General features: G+C 39.6%; 1 protein-coding gene across 14 annotated transcripts in view; it reads left to right on the top strand.

Annotated features, from left to right (window-relative positions):
- The window catches only part of INTS6L (integrator complex subunit 6 like), a 55912-nt gene extending 37136 nt beyond the window's left edge, over positions 1-18776 (top strand). For 2 of the 14 annotated variants that reach the window (XM_015105013.3, XM_060408215.1), the window contains exons 10-18: positions 6354-6448; positions 7465-7575; positions 9769-9987; positions 10971-11094; positions 12191-12333; positions 13955-14057; positions 15785-16159; positions 17017-17110; positions 17808-18776. In XM_015105013.3, the coding sequence (XP_014960499.2) occupies positions 6354-6448; positions 7465-7575; positions 9769-9987; positions 10971-11094; positions 12191-12333; positions 13955-14057; positions 15785-16159; positions 17017-17110; positions 17808-17910 (1367 nt within the window). In that variant the 3' untranslated portion in view covers positions 17911-18776. Of the gene's footprint in view, positions 1-6353; positions 6842-7464; positions 7576-9768; positions 9988-10970; positions 11095-12190; positions 12334-13954; positions 14190-15784; positions 16160-17016; positions 17111-17807 lie in introns of those variants that run through there. The other 12 variants (XM_004022319.5, XM_042242582.2, XM_027963641.2 and 9 more) reach the window with 8 other exon arrangements.
- Positions 18777-22310: the final 3534 nt, after the last annotated feature.

Raw genomic sequence — 22310 nt, 5'->3', positions numbered from 1 at the left:
AGATTTTTAGTGCTATAAATAGTCTATGTATCAAATGTCCTGATAAAGCAGTTCTTTTAAATGTTGCAAATGAAGAAGATTAAGAGTGGGTCATCATAAATGATAGTTTTGGCTAGCCTATTTACTTTATTCCTTTGTCTACTCTAAAAATATCCTCTAAGAGGTGATTGTCACTTATATAAAATATAGATTATGTCTTTGAGATTAATAATGTTACCAATAAAAAGTGTTTTGTGGGGTTATTTACCCTGTCTTATTAAATATACCTTTATGACCTCCGGTTTTCACAGCTATAAAATGAAGGATCAAACTAGCTACTCCTCACTTAAACTGTTAAGAATATTATTTTTCTGTTTTTTAAGTACACTTTTTATTTTGAGATAATTGTGGATTCACATGCAATTATAAGAATGATAAAAAAGAGACAACAACAAAAGCGCAGACAACAGAAGCAAAAGTAAATACATGGGACTACATCAAACTTAAAGACTTTTGTGGATCAAAGGATACAGAAGAGAGCAAAAGGAAACCTATGAAATGGGAAAAAAATTTGCAAATCGTCTATCTGATCATTTGGGCGAGGGCTCTATCCAACCCTGCCTAGACCATCATTATTCCTTTGCAAACATTCCAAACCAGAAACCCCAGAGGCATCTTTGATTTCTTCCCCTTCCCTGATCCCACACATCCATTTGAGGTTCACCTCATCCTTGACTCAGTTCATATTTTTCTCTTTGGCTTCAAATATCCATTTCTAGGCTTTTCTATAACCCGTGTCTTCCAAGGAGCATAGGGTTTTTTACACCCTTTGAGGCTGAGGTCCTTGTGCCCTTGAATCCCTAACTTGGGCTTCATGTTGAGGTTCTGCAATAGTTTCCACCCATACTTATGCCATCACTTCACTTTCTGGGTTGTGTGGTTTCCATAGAGATTTGGAGTCTGAACTGTAGGATATAGCTGCTCTGAAAATGAATCCTGGCTCTGTTGTTTGTTAGCTTCATGACCCTGGATAAGATACTTAACCTCTCTGAGCCTCAACTATTTCATCTGTAAAGTGGGGATAATAATAGTACCTACCTGAAAGGGATTTCATTGGGGTTAAATGAATTGTGTTAGTCGCTCAGTCATGTCTGACTCTCTGTGATCCCATGGACTATAGCCCGCCAAGGCTGCTCCATCCATGGAATTCTCTAGGCAAGAACACCAGAGTGGGTAGCCATTCCCTTCTCCAGGGGACCTTCCTGACCCAGGGATCGAACTCATGTGTCCCACATTGCAGGCAGATTCTTTACTGTCTGAGCCACCAGGGAAGCCCTTAATACAGTTAAATTGCATCGAACTCACCTGTCAAAAAGTAAGTGTTCAATAATGCTTTCAGTCATTATTGTCTGATTAATAATACTGTTCTCATTATTAATATCTATGTTATCTTAGTAGCTCTTGAAGGCCCTGATATTCCATATAATATAATTATATATTCTAATTATATGTAAGGATATAATATAAAGATATAATATAAAGATATAGGACAGTTTTGTAGCTTTAGTAGGCAGTTCAGTTCAGTTCAGTTCAGTCGCACAGTCATGTGCGACTCTTTGCAGCCCCATGAACTGCAGCACGCCAGGCCTCCCTGTCCATCACCAACTCCCAGAGTTTACTCAAACTCATGTCCATCGAGTCGGTGATGCCATCCAACCATCTCATCCTCTGTCGTCCCTTTCTCCTTCTGCCCTCAATCTTTCCCAGCATCAGGGTCTTTTCCAATGAGTCAGCTCTTTGCATGAGGTGGCCAAAGTATTGGAGTTTCAGCTCTAGCATCAGTCCTTCCAAAGAACACCCAGGACTGATCTTCTTTAGAATGGACTGGTTGGATATCCTTGCAGTCCAAGGGACTCTCAAGAGTCTTCTCCAACACCACAGTTCAAAAGCATCAATTCTTCGGCGCTCAGCTTTCTTTATAGTCCACCTCTCACATCCATACATGACTATTGGAAAAACCATAGCCTTGATGAGACGGACTTTTGTTGGCAAACTAATGTCTCTACTTTTTAATATGCTGTCTAGGTTGGTCATAACTTTCCTTCCAAGGAGTAAGCGTCTTTTAATTTCATGGCTGCAGTCACCATCTGCAGTGATTTTGGAGCCCCCCAAAATAAAGTCAGCCACTGTTTCCACTGTTTCCCCATCTATTTGCCATGAAGTGATGGGACCAGATGCCATGATCTTCATTTTCTGAATGTTGAGCTTTAAGCCAACTTTTTCACTCTCCTCTTTCACTTTCATCAAGAGGCTCTTTAGTTCTTCTTCACTTTCTGCCATAAGGGTGGTGTCATCTGCATATCTGGGGTTATTGAGATTTCTCCTGGCAATCTTGATTCCAACTTGTGCTTCCTCCAGCCCAGTGTTTCTCATGATGTACTCTGCATATAAGTTAAATAAGCAGGGTGACAGTATACAGCCTTGACGTACTCCTTTTCCTCTTTGGAGCCAGTCTGTTGTTCCATGTCCAGTTCTAACTGTTGCTTCCTGACCTGCATACAGATTTCTCAGGAGGCAGGTCAGGTGCTCTGGTATTCCCATCTCTTTCAGAATTTTCCACAGTTTATTGTGATCCACACTGTCAAAGGCTTTGGCATAGTCAATAAAGCAGAAATAGATGTTTTTCTGGAACTCTCTTGCTTTTTCCATGATCCAACAGATGTTGGCAATTTGATCTCTGGTTCCTCTGCCTTTTCTAAAACCAGCTTGAACATCTGGAAGGTCACAGTTCACGTATTGCTGACGCCTAGCTTGGAGAATTTTGAGCATTACTTTGCTAGTGTGTGAGATGAATGCAATTGTGCAGTAGTTTGAGCATTCTTTGGCATTGCCTTTCTTTGGGATTGGAATGAAAACTGACCTTTTCCAGTCCTGTGGCCACTGCTGAGTTTTCCAAATTTGCTGACATATTGAGCACAGCACTTTCTTTTAGGATTTGAAATAGCTCAACTGGGATTCCATCACCAGGGCATTTAGTAAAAAGTCGTGAATTTAAGTCATGTACACTTTGATGTCTGGAACATCCCTATGGTACTGCAGAGTACAATAACTGTCCATCAAAGTGACCCCTGTTTATTAATTAAAGATTTTCATCAAAAGTAGTTAAGAAAAATTTAATTATTTAAGGACCAAAATGTACCTGGGTGAGGCTTAATTGAATCAATGAGCTACCATAAGAATCATGTCAGTAGGGTGGTAACCAGATTATCACAGATGGAGAGATTCTCTCTTAATTGGGAAATTAGGAATTTTTTTTTCTATTGAAGGTCATTGACTAAAGCATTTGTAGCAACTTGTCTTTTGTCCTCTTCTTTAATATGCTACATTCAGTCACTTATTTTGAAAAAATTAAGAATTGGGGACTTGTGTAAAGAATAAAGCTCATCTCCATCTTAAGACCAGTTATTATCAGGAAGAGGAAAAGAGAATTATTGAAAAAGGATAATTTGATATTTATTCATCACTATATATCCAGTGCTTTTCAGTTTATGCTATTTATAAATTTTGTATATTATTTTCACATCCATAATCTAGTTACTCAGAACAATCCTATGGGGTAAGGCAATGATCATTAAACTCATTTTATGGATGAAATAGAGGCACAAAATGATGAAGTGATTTCCTGAAGCTCACTGAGCTAAGTACATAGCATGTGTCTGAGCTTGGAGTCAAACCCCACCTTTTTGAAGCAGGAAATGGGGAGAAAGGAACTGGAAGAGAAAATATCTGTAGTTTTTGAGGTGTTGACAGTGTCGTTTTACTCTCATTCCACACTCTCACCTCCTCATCTTTCAAAGGTGGATGGGCTAATAGTTCATGGTATCTTTACCACTCTCCAGGCTCCATGTGAATGGAAATCTAATACCATGGAAATCATTTTCTGAGCAACAAAGATAGTGACTAAACCAGTGTAAGCTTCCCTGGTGGCTCAGATGGTAAAGCGTCTGCCTGCAATGCGGGAGAACTGGGTTTGATCCCTGGGTTGGGAAGAAGATCCTCTGGAGAAGGAAATGGCAACCCACTCCAGTACTGTTGCCTGGAAAATTCCACGGACGGAGGAGCCTGGTAGGCTGCAGTCTATGGGGTCACAAAAGTGGTGTCACCCTAACTGCTCTCTACCCTTAATCTAGTCAGTGGAAGATTTTCTTCCTCTCTCCCCCATTAAAAAGTAAATCCAACAAGAAATAACTAGACTAAATTAGCTCCTGGGTAGAATCATTGCAATTGGCATTGTTAGAAATATTAGGACTATTATTGACTCTCATTATCTAATCTATTTATATCTAAATGTCTCTTCAGTCTGGTGGTATTTAAATTTGTCAGTTTCCAAAATCTGCCTAAGTCCCCACAGACTTCACACAAAGACATGGTATAACAGGATATTTCCACGGTCTATCATTTCTTTCTTTAAGATATGAATGGTCTTTAAGGACCTGCATGCTGCAATGAGCCAGAAATCTCTTCAGATCTTTTTCCCTTTGTTCTTTCTACCCTGTACCAAAAGAAGAAAAGACCTACGTTTTGTAAATTCATTTAAATTAGCTTCAGCAGGAGTGAATAATTTATTATAGCAGCAAAAGGAAGAAAATATGTAGTTGCCTTTCTTAAGCAGAGTAATTCATAATTTCAAAGAATACCCCTATTTGTAGAGAAATTATGCATACAGCACAGAGATGGTTTTGTTCCTAGAAGTAAAGCATTTGTTTTTTGGATAAGAGCCAATTAAACCTGAAGAAACAATATAGAGAATGAATTTATAATATCTTTGCTATTTATAAGTGTAGCAGGTTCATGTTTGTTGATGTCTTGGATATCAACTTTGAATTATTATATTAAAAATTTCTTACCCTTGGAAGGAAATAATGAGACGTTTTGGGAATTTTTCATGTAGTGTACATAATGCATTTAAATTATTTAAATAATTAAATTTGAGTGTGAAAATATAGGGAATATCTGCTTATTTAAAGAATATCTTTAGTTCTATTAATAATGCACATGATATTCAAGAACCATATTTATTGAGGTATAATTGACATTCTGTTAGCTTCAGGTATGCAACATAATGATGCAATATTTGTATATATTGCAAAATAATCATCACAATAAATCTAGTTAATATCTGTCACTGTACATAGTCCCAATTTTTCTCTTGTGATGAAAAAGTTAAGATTTACTCTCAAAAAACAAACAAACAAACAAACAAAAAAGATTTACTCTCTTGCTGCTGCTGCTAAGTCGCTTCAGTCGTGTCCGACTCTGTGCGACCCCATAGGCGGCAGCCCATCAGGCTCCACCATCCCTGGGATTCTCCAGGCAAGAACACTGGAGTGGGTTGCCATTTCCTTCTCCAATGCATGAAAGTGAAAAGTGAAAGTCAAGTTGCTCAGTAGTGTCCAACTCTTAGCGACCCCATGGACTGCAGCCTACCAGGCTCCTCCGTCCATGGGATTTTCCAGGCAAGAGTACTGGAGTGGGGTGCCATTACCTTCTCTGATTTACTCTCTTAGTAACTTTCAAATATGCAGTACAGTGTAGTTAACTGTAATCATGCTGTACATTACATCCCCATGACCTATTTCTCTTATAACTGGAAGTCTGTATTTAAACCCCTTCAAGCATTTCAACCCCTCCACCCCTCACTTCAGGCAACCACCAGTCTGTTCTCTGTGTCTATGAGTTTGTTTTGTTGTTGTTGTTTTAACATTCTCTATCTTTAAAAAATAAATATTCTAGCAACCAGTGACCATGGATTCATCCTTAGGTGAAAATTACTACACTAGAATTACCAATACATAAGAGGCCAGAAGGGTTTCCCTGGTGGCTCAGTGATAAAGAATCTGCCTGCCAGTGCATGAGACGCAGGTTTGATCCCTGGGTTGGAAAGATCCCCTGGAGGAGGGCATGGCAACCCACTCCAGTATTTTTGCCTGGGAAACCCCTGAACAGAGCAGCATGGAGGGCTACAGTCCATGGGGCTGCCAAAGAATCAGACACGACTTGGCAACTAAACAACAAGAGGTCAGAGAAATATTTCACATAGATCAGAGTCAGTGTTTTAATATTATGCTATGTGGCTTCACAGATGAAAGATAAATATGTAACCTGAGAATTTATCTCATTTTCTAGAAAACTACTATATATAATTTTGGTACACAGTACCCCCCCAAATCAAATAAACTCGAATGAAATATTCATCTAATGTAATTGAAACTAGAAATTTCTAGGGAATGGTATAATAGATGTGTGTTGCTTGATTTAGATCTTTGAATTTAGGACTGGAATAATGTAATATTTTCTTGGGTTTTCTCTTGCAGATGACTTGTTTAAAGTTCACAAGCTTAAGCCAAATCTGAAGTGGCGACAGGCTTTTGACAGCTACTTAAAAACTCTGCCTCCATACTACTTATTAGTATGTATTTCTGTGTATATATATATATATGTATTAACTCTATCCATGATGATTCCTGTCACAAAAAATGTCAATGAATCAAAAACTTCACCCCTGAAATAAGATTTTCTTTAATTTATAAATTTGAGTCGCCATTGTCTTTTCAAATTATGCCTAAGAGCTTGGAGATGTCATGGCGGCACAAAAGAGAACTGCTTATTTTATTTCCTTTAACTGCCATGGTTATTGTTATAAAACACATCTATATTTCTCTTATAAAATTAACCTTATGATATTATAATTTTGGAATTTAAGAAAAAATATACCTGGATTCACGTATTATATTAGCCTCCCTTTTTAACTCTAGAAATTCGAAGTATGGGGTTTTCCTCTGAAAAAAAAAAAAAGGCAAAACCTGACGACATTATATTTACTTATTGCTTGTTAAATGTGTCCTAGACACAGCATGAAATAGAGGCACTGATTGAGGGGAATCCCAAAAAAGTAAAAAATGACTTGGTGTCGTTTGGATTTTTACAATTTGAGAAAAATATTCAAAATTATTTTGAACTGGTCATATAATCTAAATCAAGATTATCAAAATCATTTCAGAGGTGGATGTGGTCAACTGTAAGCCAAGTTTCTAGAGGTGAAAAGGCAGAATCTCAAGTGGTACCATTTGTGTCACTGGGAGGAGAAGTTGGGGTGTGTTAGTATTTACCATGGCAGGAATGGGGTGCACAATTAAATGTAATGTGAAATGATTTTATGACTTGGAAATTAAGACTGAAAGCAATTTACCTGTTTGAATTTGCTGTTACTTGCTCTTCTTATCCCACTCTCTTCTGATTTTTTTGCTTTCTGCTCCTTACTTCTCTGCTGTTTTCATTGCCACTTTTTAATGTTCCATGTTTGGTTTTATGTGCAGCACCTTGACTTCTAAGAAATGAATCATGTCCCTTTGCCCCTTATAACTGAACTTTGAGTATTTTAAGATTTATTCTATTCTTACTGTTGTGTATTTTGTTTCCTTATAGCCATTAAAGAAAGCACTAAGGATGATGGGAGCTCCAAATCTGATATCAGATAATTTAGATTGTGGACTTAGTTACAGTGTTATCTCTTACCTTAAAAAACTCAGCCAACAGGTAGTATTGGTAAAAACAAACAAACAAAAATCCTTTGCCCTCAGAAGTGCATTTCCTTATTCTTTAGTGTAATTGTAATTTTCAAATTAAATGTGTATATATTTCTACACTTTATGAATTAGTAGTAATGTGATTCTCTATGGCTTCTGGCTTCACCATTAAACTGCAGTTAAGGGTCTGTCAGTATCATTGGATGCTGTGCCATTTCTCCTTTTGCTTGCCAGTTTGTTTTACCCCAAGCTGGTTGATACTTTGTGGCCTAAGAGGGGCAGAGGCTTAATAGATTTATCTCATGGGTCACATTTTGTCTATCCTCAACGTAGTTTCTCCTCAAATCACATTGGGCTAGAGCATCCCCCGTTTTAGGTCAGCACACTGAGGCATGGTGTGATTAAACGACTTGCCTGAAATTCATTTTTAGGCAACAAATACCAGCATGCTTTTTCTTGGAGAGGGGCAGATGAGACCAGTGTACCTCACACTGGAGGGTGGCAGGCCCTCCCTCTGTTCCTTTACACCCCCACCTCATTTACCATTATTCACCTTGTCCCTTGCCTGCCCCTCTCTATTAGTACCTCATCCTCCACTCACCCCTACTTATCATACTTCTCACCTCTACTTAGCCCATTCTTGCAAGGTGAAAATGCTTGAGAACTACTGAGTTAGAGCTTTACTGCCATACAAATGTGTTATGTTATATGACAAATTACTGCAGCAGCTTAACTTTGTTCTTATGCACAAATGTATTCCCAGGTAGGGACTAGTAATAGCATTTGCAGTGACAATAATACTTCAAGTTGGATATGTTTCAAAGCTGGGCCTTTAGAAAACAGAGAGTAGTAAGTAAATAAGTGTCAGATTTCTGACACCAAAGAACATAGATGACTCTGCAGTTTGGGATGCTGACACACCTTGCTAGGAACTGGCAAAAACTTAAGTATAGTCTGGAGTTTACCAGCTCCTACCAGGCCAGTGTGCTTATACATGCAAAAGAGAGTAAAGCAAACCCAGATTTCTGATCTACCAAGCATCCCCTTAACTCCGTTCCTCTCTGCTAATAGATTTTTGTTGGTGGTGTTAATGTTTTGTTTTGGTTATTTATTGATTGATCTCTTGATTTATCTTTTTTTTATTTGATGTTTGCCTTAGGCCTTTAAGGCTGTGTCAGTAAGGTATGGCCAGAAGGAAGAATAGTGAACAGACTTGAAACTCATGCAAGTTCTGGGACCTTCTGGGATACATTGCTTGTATAGTTTTATAAATGGGCTTTTAGGACCCTTTGTGGAAACAGACTCTTCATTTGCTCTTACCCCCTATTTCATGACTAAATTTTTTAAAAGATAATAAATATACCTCATTCTAATAATTAAAATTAATGAATATCTCTGACCAAACCACAAGAAATTCAAAATTAATTTGGGCTTATAGGACATTGGTGGAATTCTACCTTTTAGAAAAAAAAAGATCATTACTAATTTATACTAGCTCTAATTACTAATTTACTTACTAATTTAATAATTCTATGTCACCAGTGTTCTTTGAACCATCTCAGATGTATGTAAATCAGAAAATATGCCCAATATACTGCTATAATACACTCTCAAGCAATATTTATCAGTATGATATAATAGGATCTATTAAGAGAATTTTTTGTTGTGAATTATAAACTTGAGTACTATTACAAATTATTTACTTGGTAATATTTGTTAAATTAAGTATCACATTTTTGTGAGTGGTCTGATACTAGAAATAAACACTATAAGTTTTTTCAGATACAATGCCAATCTATGTAATTTGAATTTCAGCACTAGTGCAATTTTATAAATGCAGAGTTTTACCTTTTATAACTGGGTTTGAAATGAGTATGTTGACTTAGACTAGATTTTACAGAAACAAAATGTGATTTTAAATATCTATGAATGTAATTCTTACCCATGGTTTTCATTCTTTCCATGATTCAATCATAATTTTGACACTAGAGAAGAGGAAAAAATGTATTATTGGTCTTTCTAGCCCCCTCTGTTCTTTGTGGTAGTACAGAGAAGCACAGGAACATGTTTAATTATCTGCTTTTCTGTGATTTGTAATTTAAATTTGTTCAGTGGGGTTCTTAAAGTATCATCTTTCTTAAGTAGTAAAAACAACATTGATAATATAGCTCTTTTTATAACATACTATGTACTTTCATTTTAGACCAAACTAGAGTCAGAACGAATACTAGCATCAGTGGGGAAGAAACCTCCCCAGGAAATTGGAATCAAAGTGAAAAACCATTCTGGAGGTGGTGTTTCCTTGACTCACAATAAAAACTTTAGAAAACTATTGAAAGAAATCATTGGGGATACTGCACCGAGACTGACAGAATTGAACACCAAAGAATTTGCCGGCTTCCAAGTAGGGCTCTTAAACAAGGTAAATTGTGACATAAATAACTTGTTGGGGGTGGTGGGGGGGAAAATATGGTCTGTGAAATACAAAGGGGAGAAGGAATGGGAACAAACAAGGAGAGCTTTCAGATCCCTTGCAGAACATTCGGTCCTATCCAAAATATCCATAAGACATGTAGTCCACATGAAAAGGCCCTTGAAATCTGGTCCGATCATATTTGGTTCATGCCAAATGGACAGAACCAAGTATCAAGGACCTCTTGGTATGTACTACATGTCTTATGAACATTCTGGACAGCACCAAGTATGACCAAATATCAAGGATCCTTGAGGTGGACCAAATGTCTGCTAAACTTCAGATCACACTGCTGAACTAACATTTGTGAGAGAATGGGGAAAGGAAGGAGGAATGAGTATGAAGAGCTTCAGGCATCAGTATAGCTTGTAGAAAGTCTTGGCCAGCCCAACAGGGAACCCTGGCACCACAAGATCCCATAGAGGAGGTCCACATTGGCAGAACTGGCCAGGCCTGAACATCCCCCGTCATTCTCAGTCACTGGCTGGGGGCAGCCTGGAAAGAGCATGGCCTCTGTTCCAGCGCTGCCCCAGATTCTGAAGGCACTGTGGCTGAAGGTGCTCAGATCACTGTACCCCTTGTGGATCAGCCATTGCTTCCTGGATGGACATCTCATCAGCTCCTCTCCATGGCTGCCAGGGGAGGGCATCTAGATTATAAATAGTGGGCCTGCAAGGCTGCCACAGGCACAGATCTCAGGATCTGATGTCTTAAATGGTATACTTGAAAAAGGATATACGCATGGCTTTAAAGCTACTTGGATGTAGTAGAATTCAGAACAGGGCCAGCAAAGGCGAATTTTCCACTGCAAAATTGTACTGAAGTGAGTTGTAATGAACATCCCTCTCTTTGCTAAGATTTTAAGAGGATTAGGAATTACATTTCTATATTAAAAGCCTCAGGAGTAACTGAAATTGTTTCATTTCAAATAGGATTTGAAACCTCAGACATATAGAAATGCTTATGATATTCCACGTAGAGATCTTTTGGACCAGTTAACCAGAATGCGATCCAATCTGCTGAAAACACACAAGTTTATTGTCGGACAAGATGAAGGTAAGTGAACAAAGAAGTACTTTTTGTTAATAAAATGTCAAGTCTGACTAACATGAAGGTGTTTGTTGCATAAAGTGTATGTTATTTTGTAATACTTTAATATTTATAATACCTATTTTCTCTAAATCCCTTCATCTACTAGCACAAGTTTATTGTTCTTGGGTTTAAGGGAAAGTGGGCATTAATTGGCATGTATATTACACTACACATGCTTTAGTTCTTGTAAGTCTCAAAACAACCCCGTGAGATAGATACTGTTTTTATGCCCATTTTTATGGACATTGGAACTCAGAATGAGCGTTTTAATAGCTTCCCCAGTTCTATTGAGCTGGAAAGCAGCAGAAACTAGGTCTATCAGAATTCAGAAATTGTACACCCTGATACTGTACCACCTAGCCTGCTCTGATAAGTACAATCCAGATTCCTCATTTACAGGAAAAGAATGAACCTGATACTGTCGAGGATAATTGATGATGATGTACAATTCCCCTTGATTCCATTTTGTTCATTTTAAACAGTGTCATTTGTCCATTAAAATGAGCAAATCTTAGCCTGGCCAACCTCCTGAAATTATATGTCAGTATTTTTTTTGAGGAGGGGTAGGATCTTTTTTGGGGGAGGGCTTAGAAAACCTGTAGAACTAACCAAGATTCTCTAGATGATAAGAGAAAGCCAGAGAGCCTAGGCTCTTCGAAACACAAAATATTGGGTTTTGAGTTGGGATGTGGTATAGGGAATGTCAGCCCATTCTCAAACCTGTGATGAAGAGTGAGGGAGTTGTTCTTGGTCTAGGGATTTGAGCTTGTAGGCCATGGTGATGTTAGACTGAGTGATGAATGGGATGAAGAGAGATGATTTTATTATTTTTTAAAATAAATTTATTTATTTTAATTGGAGGTTAATTACTTTACAATATTGTGTTGGTTCTGAGAGATGATTTTAGATCCTAGAATGCTAGATTCAAGATTTTAGCCTATCGGTTGCTGAGATACACAATGCTAAACCAGACTATGATCATGTCCTCTCAGAAGGACCACACACACTTCAACTATAGAACATGTGTAGAACATCTGTTTGTCTTCTGGTGATTTTGCAGATACTCTTCATAGTGTTCCAGTCGCACAAATGGGTAACTATCAAGAATATCTAAAGACATTGGCTTCTCCACTTCGAGAGATTGATCCAGATCAACCAAAAAGACTACATACTTTTGGCAATCCATTTAAACAAGATAAGAAGGTGGGATACCAAGTTCTATGTCTGTGTAAATCATGATATTCTTGGAATAACTCCTTCCTTTTTGGCAAGGTGTATATAAGTTAGAGGCCTTACTTCTATTTGTTTAAAAGATAAAATATGTCTCCAGGGCTCTTTGTGAATGGAAAGTGGGAGCCTCCTGATGGAAGAGTATGTTGGTTAAAAAATGGTAGCTGGCATTTACTGCATACATAGTAGGAGCTGATGTTTTAAATGATAACACTGAATGCACACAACCATTCTGCAGATGAGTATAACTGTCTGCCCTATAATATGAAGAAATCAGAGCTCATTGTGGTCAAATGATTCACCCTGAGTGACACAGCCAGTTAGAGCTAAGATTTGAACCTCTGTCTTCCCAGCTCCAGAGTCTACATTGACTCCCAGCTCCACACACTAATTCCTTCAATATTGAGATCACCATTTATTTCCTTTGTTTACCTTATTCAGATCTTTAGTGCTCTGTCTAGACAGTTATTAAGTGTTCTTCTTGAAATATGAAGTACTAAGTGATGTTGCTTTATTGGCTTGTCCTACAAGAGATACAAACATGAGATGTGTGTGCACATGCATGTGTGTGTGTGTGTGTATCTCTGTGTGTATATGTGAGAGATATGCTGACTTGATGATATAAGCGTGAAGACAAATAAGAATTATATCTGCAATCATGGAAGAAACCATTGTGACAAAGGTGCAGAGCACGCAATAATGTCTTCTGAAACAAAACTGGACCAAAAGTATTCTACTTTACCTGAATCCTCAGTTAACTGGAGTTCTTAATCTTCTGTGTCTTGGTTTTTGTCACTGGTAGCACTGGCGATGACTATGACATCTAACTAATAGAGCTCTGTGGAGAATTGAGTTAGTACCTGTACATCATTTAGAACATTACCTGACATGTGGTACATGCTCAGTGAACATGTTTTCCTCTTTCTGTACTGTTTTGCTTTGGGGAATGCTTTGGAAAAGTCATTTATCATGGTTTTATTCAAATAATGGCAGTGCATCTTCCTGGGTTATCCTTGGATGAAAACAGCTTTTAGTTAACCTTCTATACTGCTGTCTCTCATCTTTTATTCCCAGGGGTGAAAAGCCCACTCCTTCATTTGTGTCCAGCACCAAGGTGAATATATATGAATCTCTGTGAGGTTGCTACTGAGGGAATGACATTTTCCATCTACCTATCTGTCACCATTTACATGCAGCATTCTGTATAGTGATTATCAATATTTCTTAAGAGTGTGTCTAAATCACACAAAAGAGAATGATTTCCTTACCAAGGGTTGATGCAAACTGGTTTGTAGCTTCTTCAGAAGGGTAACTGTGGGTTAATTTCCATTTTGGTTGATGAGAGCTTCTTATTCCCCAGGCTTTCAGGTTAATCATGATTGTGTTATGTTTGACCGTAAAACAAGTTTCCTCCTTGTTCCACTTAGACTGGATTAAAATTGAGTAGTGTTTTCTGAAAAGTCTGTGTGAGGTATGGCAAATCTTTGGCCCATGATTAAGATCTATATTGTTGACATAATGTATGATCATATATGCATGTTAAGAGTGTGTCCAATGTTCTCTTTAATGGAATATGTTCATTGATGTTTTCTAGGGAATGATGATCGATGAAGCAGATGAGTTTGTAGCAGGGCCGCAAAACAAAGTGAAACGTCCTGGAGAAGTCAACAGTGCTTTGTCATCTAAGAGAAGGCGGAGTATGTCCCTGCTGTTGAGGAAAGCACAAACACCACCTACTGTAACTAACCATGTGGGCGGAAAGGGACCACCCTCAGCCTCGTGGTTCCCATCTTATTCAAACCTCATAAAACCCACCCTTGTATATACAGGTATAGAGTAGTGGTTGTGACTTCCTTATGGCCCCTAGAGGACTAAGACACTAAACAATTTTCTTTTATATTCATTTCTTTTGTATTCGGTTTTTGTTCATTAAGTAAGCCATTATTAATCATCCATGTGGTAGGTACAAAGCACCCTGTGAGAGAAGAGACCTTGTTTCAAGGATCTCCATCTATATGAGGGGAGGGAGATCCCTACTTACATAGTAGTTAACACAAGATGGAAAAATGTTGGAAGGTGTGCCTGTTGACTTTGTCAAGTCAAGGCTGAAGGCGGTGCAACAATTTGGAGTTGCTGTAGAAGTCAGTAGGAGCAAATGGGCTCAGTAAAGGCTGGGTCTGCACTGGGTCAGTAAAGGCTGGTGCTGTCTGTGTGCCCATCTCCTCTCCTCACTCCAGCCCAGTGCAGTCTGGCCCAGCCTCCTCCATTCCACTGGATGGTGCCAAGTATAAAACCCACACCCCACCATTACTCTCCATTCCTCTGATCTATGCTGCCATCATGTCACCAAGATACTCCAATAGCTTTTTATTTTTCTACTTTCCAACCTCATCTAACTAATTTTCTGACCTGCAGCCAGAGTGATCATATCAACACAGAAATCAGATCACACCACATCCATGCTGAAAATGCCTCATTACCTTTCCTCGGCACTCAGAGCACAATATGAGCTCCTGACTCTGGTCCACCAGCTCTGCATGACCTGGGCCCACCATCCTCTCCTAACACGTGTCCTCTGCATGGGCACAGGCCGGCTCTCCCTCCTCCTCCAGCCTCTGCCCAAAGGACACCTGCTCAGAAGGGATCTGCCTGACCTCGTGATCCACTGAGGCTCCCCCTCCTGCTCTCTGTCCCCTCCATGCTTGCTTCTCCCTGAACACGAATTTGAACTGTAATTATTTTGTTGGATCATAGTACACTTCCTGCCTGGCCTTCCCGTGAGCATGGACATTCCATAAAGGCGGGGACTGTTTCTCTATGCGCTGTTGGAGGCTGCCCCCAGCTCCTGGCACGGTGCCCAGCACAGAGGATGATGAGTCAATGGAGGAAAGGTGTTAGACCTGGAGTAAAAAGTAATTCACTTTTCTGAGACAGAAAAGATTAATGAGGAAGATCATGTACTGGCAGAGAATTGGGGTGATGGAGGACATATAGAGCCTTCAGATCTCGTGATCACCAACTCTGTTTCCTCAGAACTTTTAAGGAAGAGAAGACGGAGTTTGAGGGGGGCACATGTAGTCTGGTGTCAAGCTCAATAGAGCATGGCATTTCATAGGTAAATGACAGAAACCATGATATCAAGTGAGACTTGCTGCTTTTCAGCTTGTAAAGCACAAGCTGCAGCTAAGCCCTCAGTGCCAGGGATCTGAGACTGTTTGTTAGTTGTTCTGTCTTGTTTCCATATATATTCTTGGTGCCATGGAGATTACCTTCCTGAGCTCAATTTGAGGGGTCTTGAGCTCCATCTGGTACATCCTCTTGCTTTATGAAACCATTTCTTCAAAACTGAGGAGCACCATGATATCCCTTTGGAGTTACTATAACACATCTACCCCACAGCTCAACTCCTCATTTTGGTTTCCAGGTGTTACTGTCACTCACGATGCTCATGAGGAGAAGATGGAAAATGGTCAGATCTCACCTGATGGCTTCTTGTCAAAATCTGCTTCACCAGAGCTTATGAATATGGCAGGAGATGGTATCCCACCCGACCAAGTGGATTCTCTATCTGATGATTTCACTAGTCTCAGGGAAGATGGCCCGATTCACAAACCTGGGAGTAATGCACTTATAGGAGAAACCAAGAACTGCAGCGTCTCTGTGGATGATCAAAAAGTCTCAGTAACATCTGCTTTGGAAATTGTGCCAAGTACATTGCAGATAACTCCTGCTATGGCACAAGGAATCAATGCTGATATAAAACACCAGTTAATGAAGGAAGTTCGAAAATTTGGACGAAGTAAGTAGTAGAAGAACATCTATCAGTAATATAATGGGGAGATCCCGTTCATTTTAAGATTAAAAATAGATTCAGGGTAACTCTTAAGGTGCTTTTTTGGGAAATATTGGACTTTCACATAATTGAAAATGATTCCTCTTGTTTTACCTAAACAACTCAATACACCTTTCTGGTTGTCCCCCCTTACTTATTGTAATAATTTCCTTTTGCTGCTGTAACAGGTTGTCACAAACTTTGTAGCTCAAAACTGAATTATCTTAGAATTGTGGAAGTGAGATTTGAAATTCTTTTCACTGGGCTAACATGAAGGTGCTGGCAGGCTAGCGTTCCTTCTGGATGCTCAGAGGAGTCTGTTTCCTTACCTCTTCCAGCCTCCACAGGCTGCCTGTGCTCCTTGACTCATGGCCCCTTCCTCCATCTTAAACCAGCAATGTAGCCCCTTCTTAAGCCAGCAATGTAGCCAAGCGATGTAGCTCCTCTCTAACCTCTGCCCCCACCCTTACATCTTTTCTCCCTGACCAACTCTACTGCCTCCCTTTCCTGAGGATATTTGTGATTATATTGGGCCTCCATGTATAAACCTGGATAATCTCCCCAGCTCCAGATCCATAACTTAATCCCATCTACAAAGTAAAGTCTCTTTTGCGAGATAAGGTAATATGTTGACAGTTTCTGAGAATTAGGACATGGACAACTTGGGGGGTGGGGCATCATTCAGCTGACCACATTTGATTAGTGTTTACAGGTTTCCCTAACAGATACGTGCAGATGTCTTGATGATTGTTGAAGATGTGTAAATATTGAATTTTATTTTTTGTCCATATTTTTAATAATAATACTATTTTTAATATCTTCAGAGTATGAAAGAATTTTCACTTTGCTTGAAGGAGTGCAAGGACCTCTTGCAGTCAAGAAACAATTTGTTGAATTTACCATCAAGGAAGCTGCACGGTGGGTGTGAAGAGGAACTCTTCATTGTGTTTTTTTATTTATTTAATTATTTTTGGTGACGCTGGGTCTTCTTTCTGTGCTCAGGCTTTCTCTAGTTGCAGCGCACAGGCTTGTTATTTCAGAGGCTTCTCTTATTGCAGAGCACGGGCTCTAGGGTGTGCAGGCTTCAATAGTTGCAGCATCTGGGTTCAGTAGTTGCAGCTCCTGCGCTCTAGAGCACAGGCTCAGTAGTTTGGGTGTGTGGGCTTAGTTGCCCCGAGGCATGTGGAATCTTAATTCTTGGACCAGGAATCAAACCTGTGTCCCCTGCATTGCAGAGCAGATTCCATTAGACAACCGGGGAAGTCACTTGTGTGTTTTTGTGAGCAAAAGGACCCAATGTAAGACAGGCAGAGGGATTGATCCTGCCTTTCTTTTGTAAGCCCTGGCCTTCATGCATAGTTACAGCTATCTCCAGAGGCATTTAGATTGCTATTATCCAAGTCCAACTCATTCACCAAAGTCTATGGGAGCTTTCTGGACTCTTCACAGTCTGAGGTGGGCTTGGGCTCTCAGTTGGTACTCTTGGTATTAGCTAAGCCCCATCTTTACATGAAGATACATTCTCTATTTCCCATGTAAATCGTCGGTTCCACCTGGTACCCCACACAGTGCTTTAAGGACTTTTTGGTTAATAAAATTCCTCTTTCTTTTTTAGGTTCAAAAGACGAGTCTTAATTCAGTACCTTGAGAAGGTACTAGAAAAAATAGAATCCTATCACCTTCTCAACAATGTTAATCACATCAACAGCAGATCATGATGTTACGGCAGAGACCAAGAAGGAAAAAAGAACAAGTTCTCTGTGTTGTAGGACAGAGCGGGATATTGTTGAACATCTTAGGATGTTTTAATCAAGGGAACTGGCTTCCAGAGGTTAAGAAAAAACAATGACACCTTTCATTTTCTGATTCTCTGGCAGTAAAAGCTGGCTTTGCCCTACGTTTTCTTTGAAAGTACTAACTGGTTGTTTTATTGTTACTTTTCCCAATTGAGGAAGGTGACATGATTAATCCAGCAGATTAAGTTCAGTGAACACACACAAGTGATAAGGGTTCACTCTTGAGTTTGGTCATCCTGGGCATGTCCAGAGTGACTAGGGGCCACCTGCAGGTAGAGCACTACTTGATGCTCTTACTATGGCATTTAGAAAGAAGAGGGGTTCAGAGTCCAACTGCTAATTGTGTGTGTTCTGAACGAAGTTTTCAACAATTCCTAGTTGTGCCTTTAAAACCATGCAATATTCAGGACAGTTTGGATCAAAGAGTGAGAAAGCTGCTATTTGGGTAACTTATTTCTCCATGGGAGGGGGCAGGGAGAGTCACCAAATGATCTACCTCCAGCTGTCTTCTATTTTGTCTAGAGACATTACAAAGTACACCTGAGGCCACCTCCACCCCTGACATTTGTTCTTGCATGTGATGCCAGAAAGGCTTCAGGTGGACTTGTGCATTCTGTGCTTCAGAAGCACTAAAAGAAAAAGTAATGTAGATATTTCCTTTAATGTTTATACAAAAGTTTTTATGGAGCAGTATTGTTATGTTTGTATTTGCAGAAATTTAAGTGTACAAAGAGATTTTGACTTTTCATATATAAAATAAATCATTTTATTGATTTTTCACAAGGTCATTGACGCTTGAGAAATTTCTAGTTTTATCTTTCTTGTGATTTGTAACTCCTTTCAGAAAAAATGCCCACTGTAATTAAGATGTTAGCAGAATGATGTAAACTTCAAAATGTCACTCACTGAACTGGTGAAACTGGTGGAGTGGGGTACTCCAGAAACACTGAAAATGCTGGGGAAAATGATTGGAATCAAGTTTACTGGGACTCTGGAAAATAGAGGTTTACAGCAACCAAGTGAATGTTGAGTCAGAAGAAGACCCAGTGAAATGTGATAGGAAAATCTGGTAGCATTTTAACTTATTCTTGCCTCATTCTCCTCCCCAGTATAACAGTGGTCTTGAAGATGTCAGCCTGCATTCCAACTGAGGGTTCCTGGCTCAAGAGGGAGGAGAATAGACCTTATTCCCAAGGAATTGTGTTTGTTTAAACCTGTCCAGAGGCCTCCCTGAAGGACTGATCAATGGGATCGATTGCTTTTCTTTTGTCTAACTATTAAAAGACGCTTACTCCTTGGAAGAAAAGTTATGACCAACCCAGATAGCATATTGAAAAGCAGAGACATTACTTTGCCAACAAAGGTCCATCTAGTCAAGGCTATGGTTTTTCCAGTGGTCATGTATGGATGTGAGAGTTGGACTGTGAAGAAAGCTAAGTGCTGAAGAATTGATGCTTTTGAAGTGTGGTGTTGGAGAAGACTCTTGAGAGTCCCTTGGACTGCAAGGAGATCCAACCAGTCTATCCTAAAGGAGATCAGCCCTGAGATTTCTTTGGAAGGACTGATGTTAAAGCTGAAACTCCAGTACTTTGGCTACCTCATGTGAAGAGTTGACTCACTGGAAAAGACCCTGATGCTGGGAGAGATTGGGGGCAGGAGGAGAAGGGGACGACAGAGGATGAGATGGCTGGATGGCATCACCGACTCAATGGACATGAGTTTGAGTGAACTCCAGAAGTTGGTGATGGACAGGGAGGCCTGGCGTGCTGCGGTTCATGGGGTCACAAAGAGTCGGACACGACTGAGCGACTGAACTGAGCTGAACTCTTATAAGGACTTCCTTGGTGGTCCAGTGGTTAAGACTGTACTTCCATTGCAAAGAGCACAGGTTTGATTCCTGATGCAGGAACTAAGATCCCTCATGCCACGTGGTGCAACCAAAAAAATTTTTTTTAATTGTAAAAATAAACTGTTACAGTAGAGAAGCAGCTATGTGAAGGATGTTCCTCAAAAACATTGAAAGGCAAGTGAGGGGCTTCCCTGATGGTCCAATGGTTAGGAATCCACCAGCCAGTGCAGGGGACAGGGATTCAATCCCTGGTACAGGAGAAGTCCACATGCCACAGAGCAGCTAAACCCGTGTGCCACAACTACTGAGCCTAGAGCTCATGCTCCTGAAAAAAAGAAAAAATGAAAAAGGCAAGTGAATAAGCTCCTGATGCTTATGGCAAGTAAAGTGTTAGTTGCTCAGTCATGATGGTGGTTGTTGTTCAGCTGCTAAGTCTTGTCCAACTCTTTGTGACCCCATGGACTCCAGCATACCAGGCTGCTTTGTTCTTCACTATCTCCCAGAGTTTGCTCAAACTCATGTCCACTGAGTTGATGATGCCATCCAACCATCTCATCCTCTGTTGTCTCCTTCTCTTCCTGCACTCAATCTTTTCCAGCATCAGGGGCTTTTCCAAGGAGTCAGCTCTTCACATCAGGTGCCCAACATATTGGAGCTTCAACTTCAGCATCAGTCCTTCCAAGAATATTCAGGGTTGATTTCCTTTAGGATTGACTGGTTGGATCTCCTTGCAGTCTTAGGGACTCTCTAGAGGTCATCTCCAGCACCACAATTAGAAAGCACCAATTCTTCAGCGCTTAGCCTTCTTTATGGTCCAACTCTCACATCTGTACATGACTACTGGAAAAACCGTAGCTTTGACTATATGGACCTATGTCAACAAAGTGATGTCTCTACTTTTTAATATGCTGTCTGAGTTTGTCGTAGCTTTTCTTCCCCGCTGGCACTACTGGTAAAGAATCTGCCTGCCAGTGCAGGAGATGCAGGAGACACAGGTTCGAGCCCTGAGTTGGGAAGATCCACTGGCATAGGAAATGGTAACCCACTCCAGCATTCTTGCCTGGAAAATTCCATGGACAGAGGAGCCTGTCAGGCTACAGTTCATGGGGTCACAAAGAATTGGACATGACTGAGCACATACACATCTTAGATTCCATATATATGAGTTAATATGCGATATTTGTTTATCTCTTTCTGACTTACTTGACTGTATATAATAAGCTCAAGGTTCACTCACCTCATTAGAACTGACTCAAATGTGTTCCTTTCTATGGCTGAGTAATATTCCATTGTATATATGTACCACAGCATCTTTATCCATTCATCTGTCGGTGGGCATCTGGTTTGATAACATGTCCTAGCTATTGCAAATAGTGCTGAAGTGAACATTGGTGTACTTGTGTCTTTTTCAATTATGATTTTCTCAGGGTATATGCCCAGTAGTGGAGTCATTGGGTCTTATAGTAGTTTTATTCCTAGTTTTTTAAGGAATCTCCACACTGTCCTCCATAGTGGCTGTATCAATTTACATTCCCACCAACAGTGCAAGAGGGTTCCCTTTTCTCCACATCCTCTCCAGCACTTATTGTTTGTAGACTTTTTGATGATAGCCATTCTGACTAGTGTGAGGTGATATCTCATTGTAGTTTTGATTTGCATTTCTTTAATAATGAGTGATATTGAGCATCTTTTCATGTGTTTATTAGTCATCTGTATGTCTTCTTTGGAGATATGTCTTTTTAGGTCTTCTGCCCACTTTTTGATTGGGTTGTTTGTTTTTCTGGTATTGAGTTACATGAGCTGCTTGTATATTTTGAAGACTAATCCTTTGTCAGCTGTTTCATTTGTTTTCACCTTATTTATAGTTTTCTTTGCCGTGAAAAAGCTCTTAAGTTTAATTAGGTCCCACTTTATTTTTATTTATGTTTATTTTTGTTTATTTTTGTTTTTATTTCCATTACTCTGGGAGGTGGATCATAGAGGATCTTGCTGTGATTTATGTCAGAGAGTGTTCTGCCTGTTTTCCTCTAAGAGTTGTATAGTTTATGGTTCTACATTTAGGCCCTTCATCCATTTTGAGTTTATCTTTGTGTATGGTGTTAGGAGGGGTTCTAATTTAATTCTTTCACACTTAGCTGTCCAGTTTTCCCAGCACCACTTATTGAAGACACTATCTTTTTTCATTGTATAGTCTTGCCTCCTTTGTCAAAGATAAGGTGCCCATAGGTGCATGGGTTTATCTCTGGGCTTTCTATCTTGCTCCATTGGTCTATATTTCTGTTTTTGTGCCAGTACCATACTGTCTTTATGACTGTAGCTTTGTAGTATAGTCTGAAGTCAGGAAGGTTGATTCCTCCAACTCCATTCTTCTTTCCCAAAATTTCTTTAGCTATTCAGGGTCTTTTGTGTTTCCATATGAATTGTGAAATTTTTTATTCTAGTTCTGTGAAAAATACCATTAGTAATTTGATAG

This window comes from Ovis aries, chromosome X, assembly GCF_016772045.2.
Source record: "Ovis aries strain OAR_USU_Benz2616 breed Rambouillet chromosome X, ARS-UI_Ramb_v3.0, whole genome shotgun sequence".
In the NCBI taxonomy this organism is placed as follows: domain Eukaryota; kingdom Metazoa; phylum Chordata; class Mammalia; order Artiodactyla; family Bovidae; genus Ovis; species Ovis aries.
Note: the sequence above shows the minus strand (reverse complement) of the source record. Positions and strands in the feature narration are given on the sequence as shown.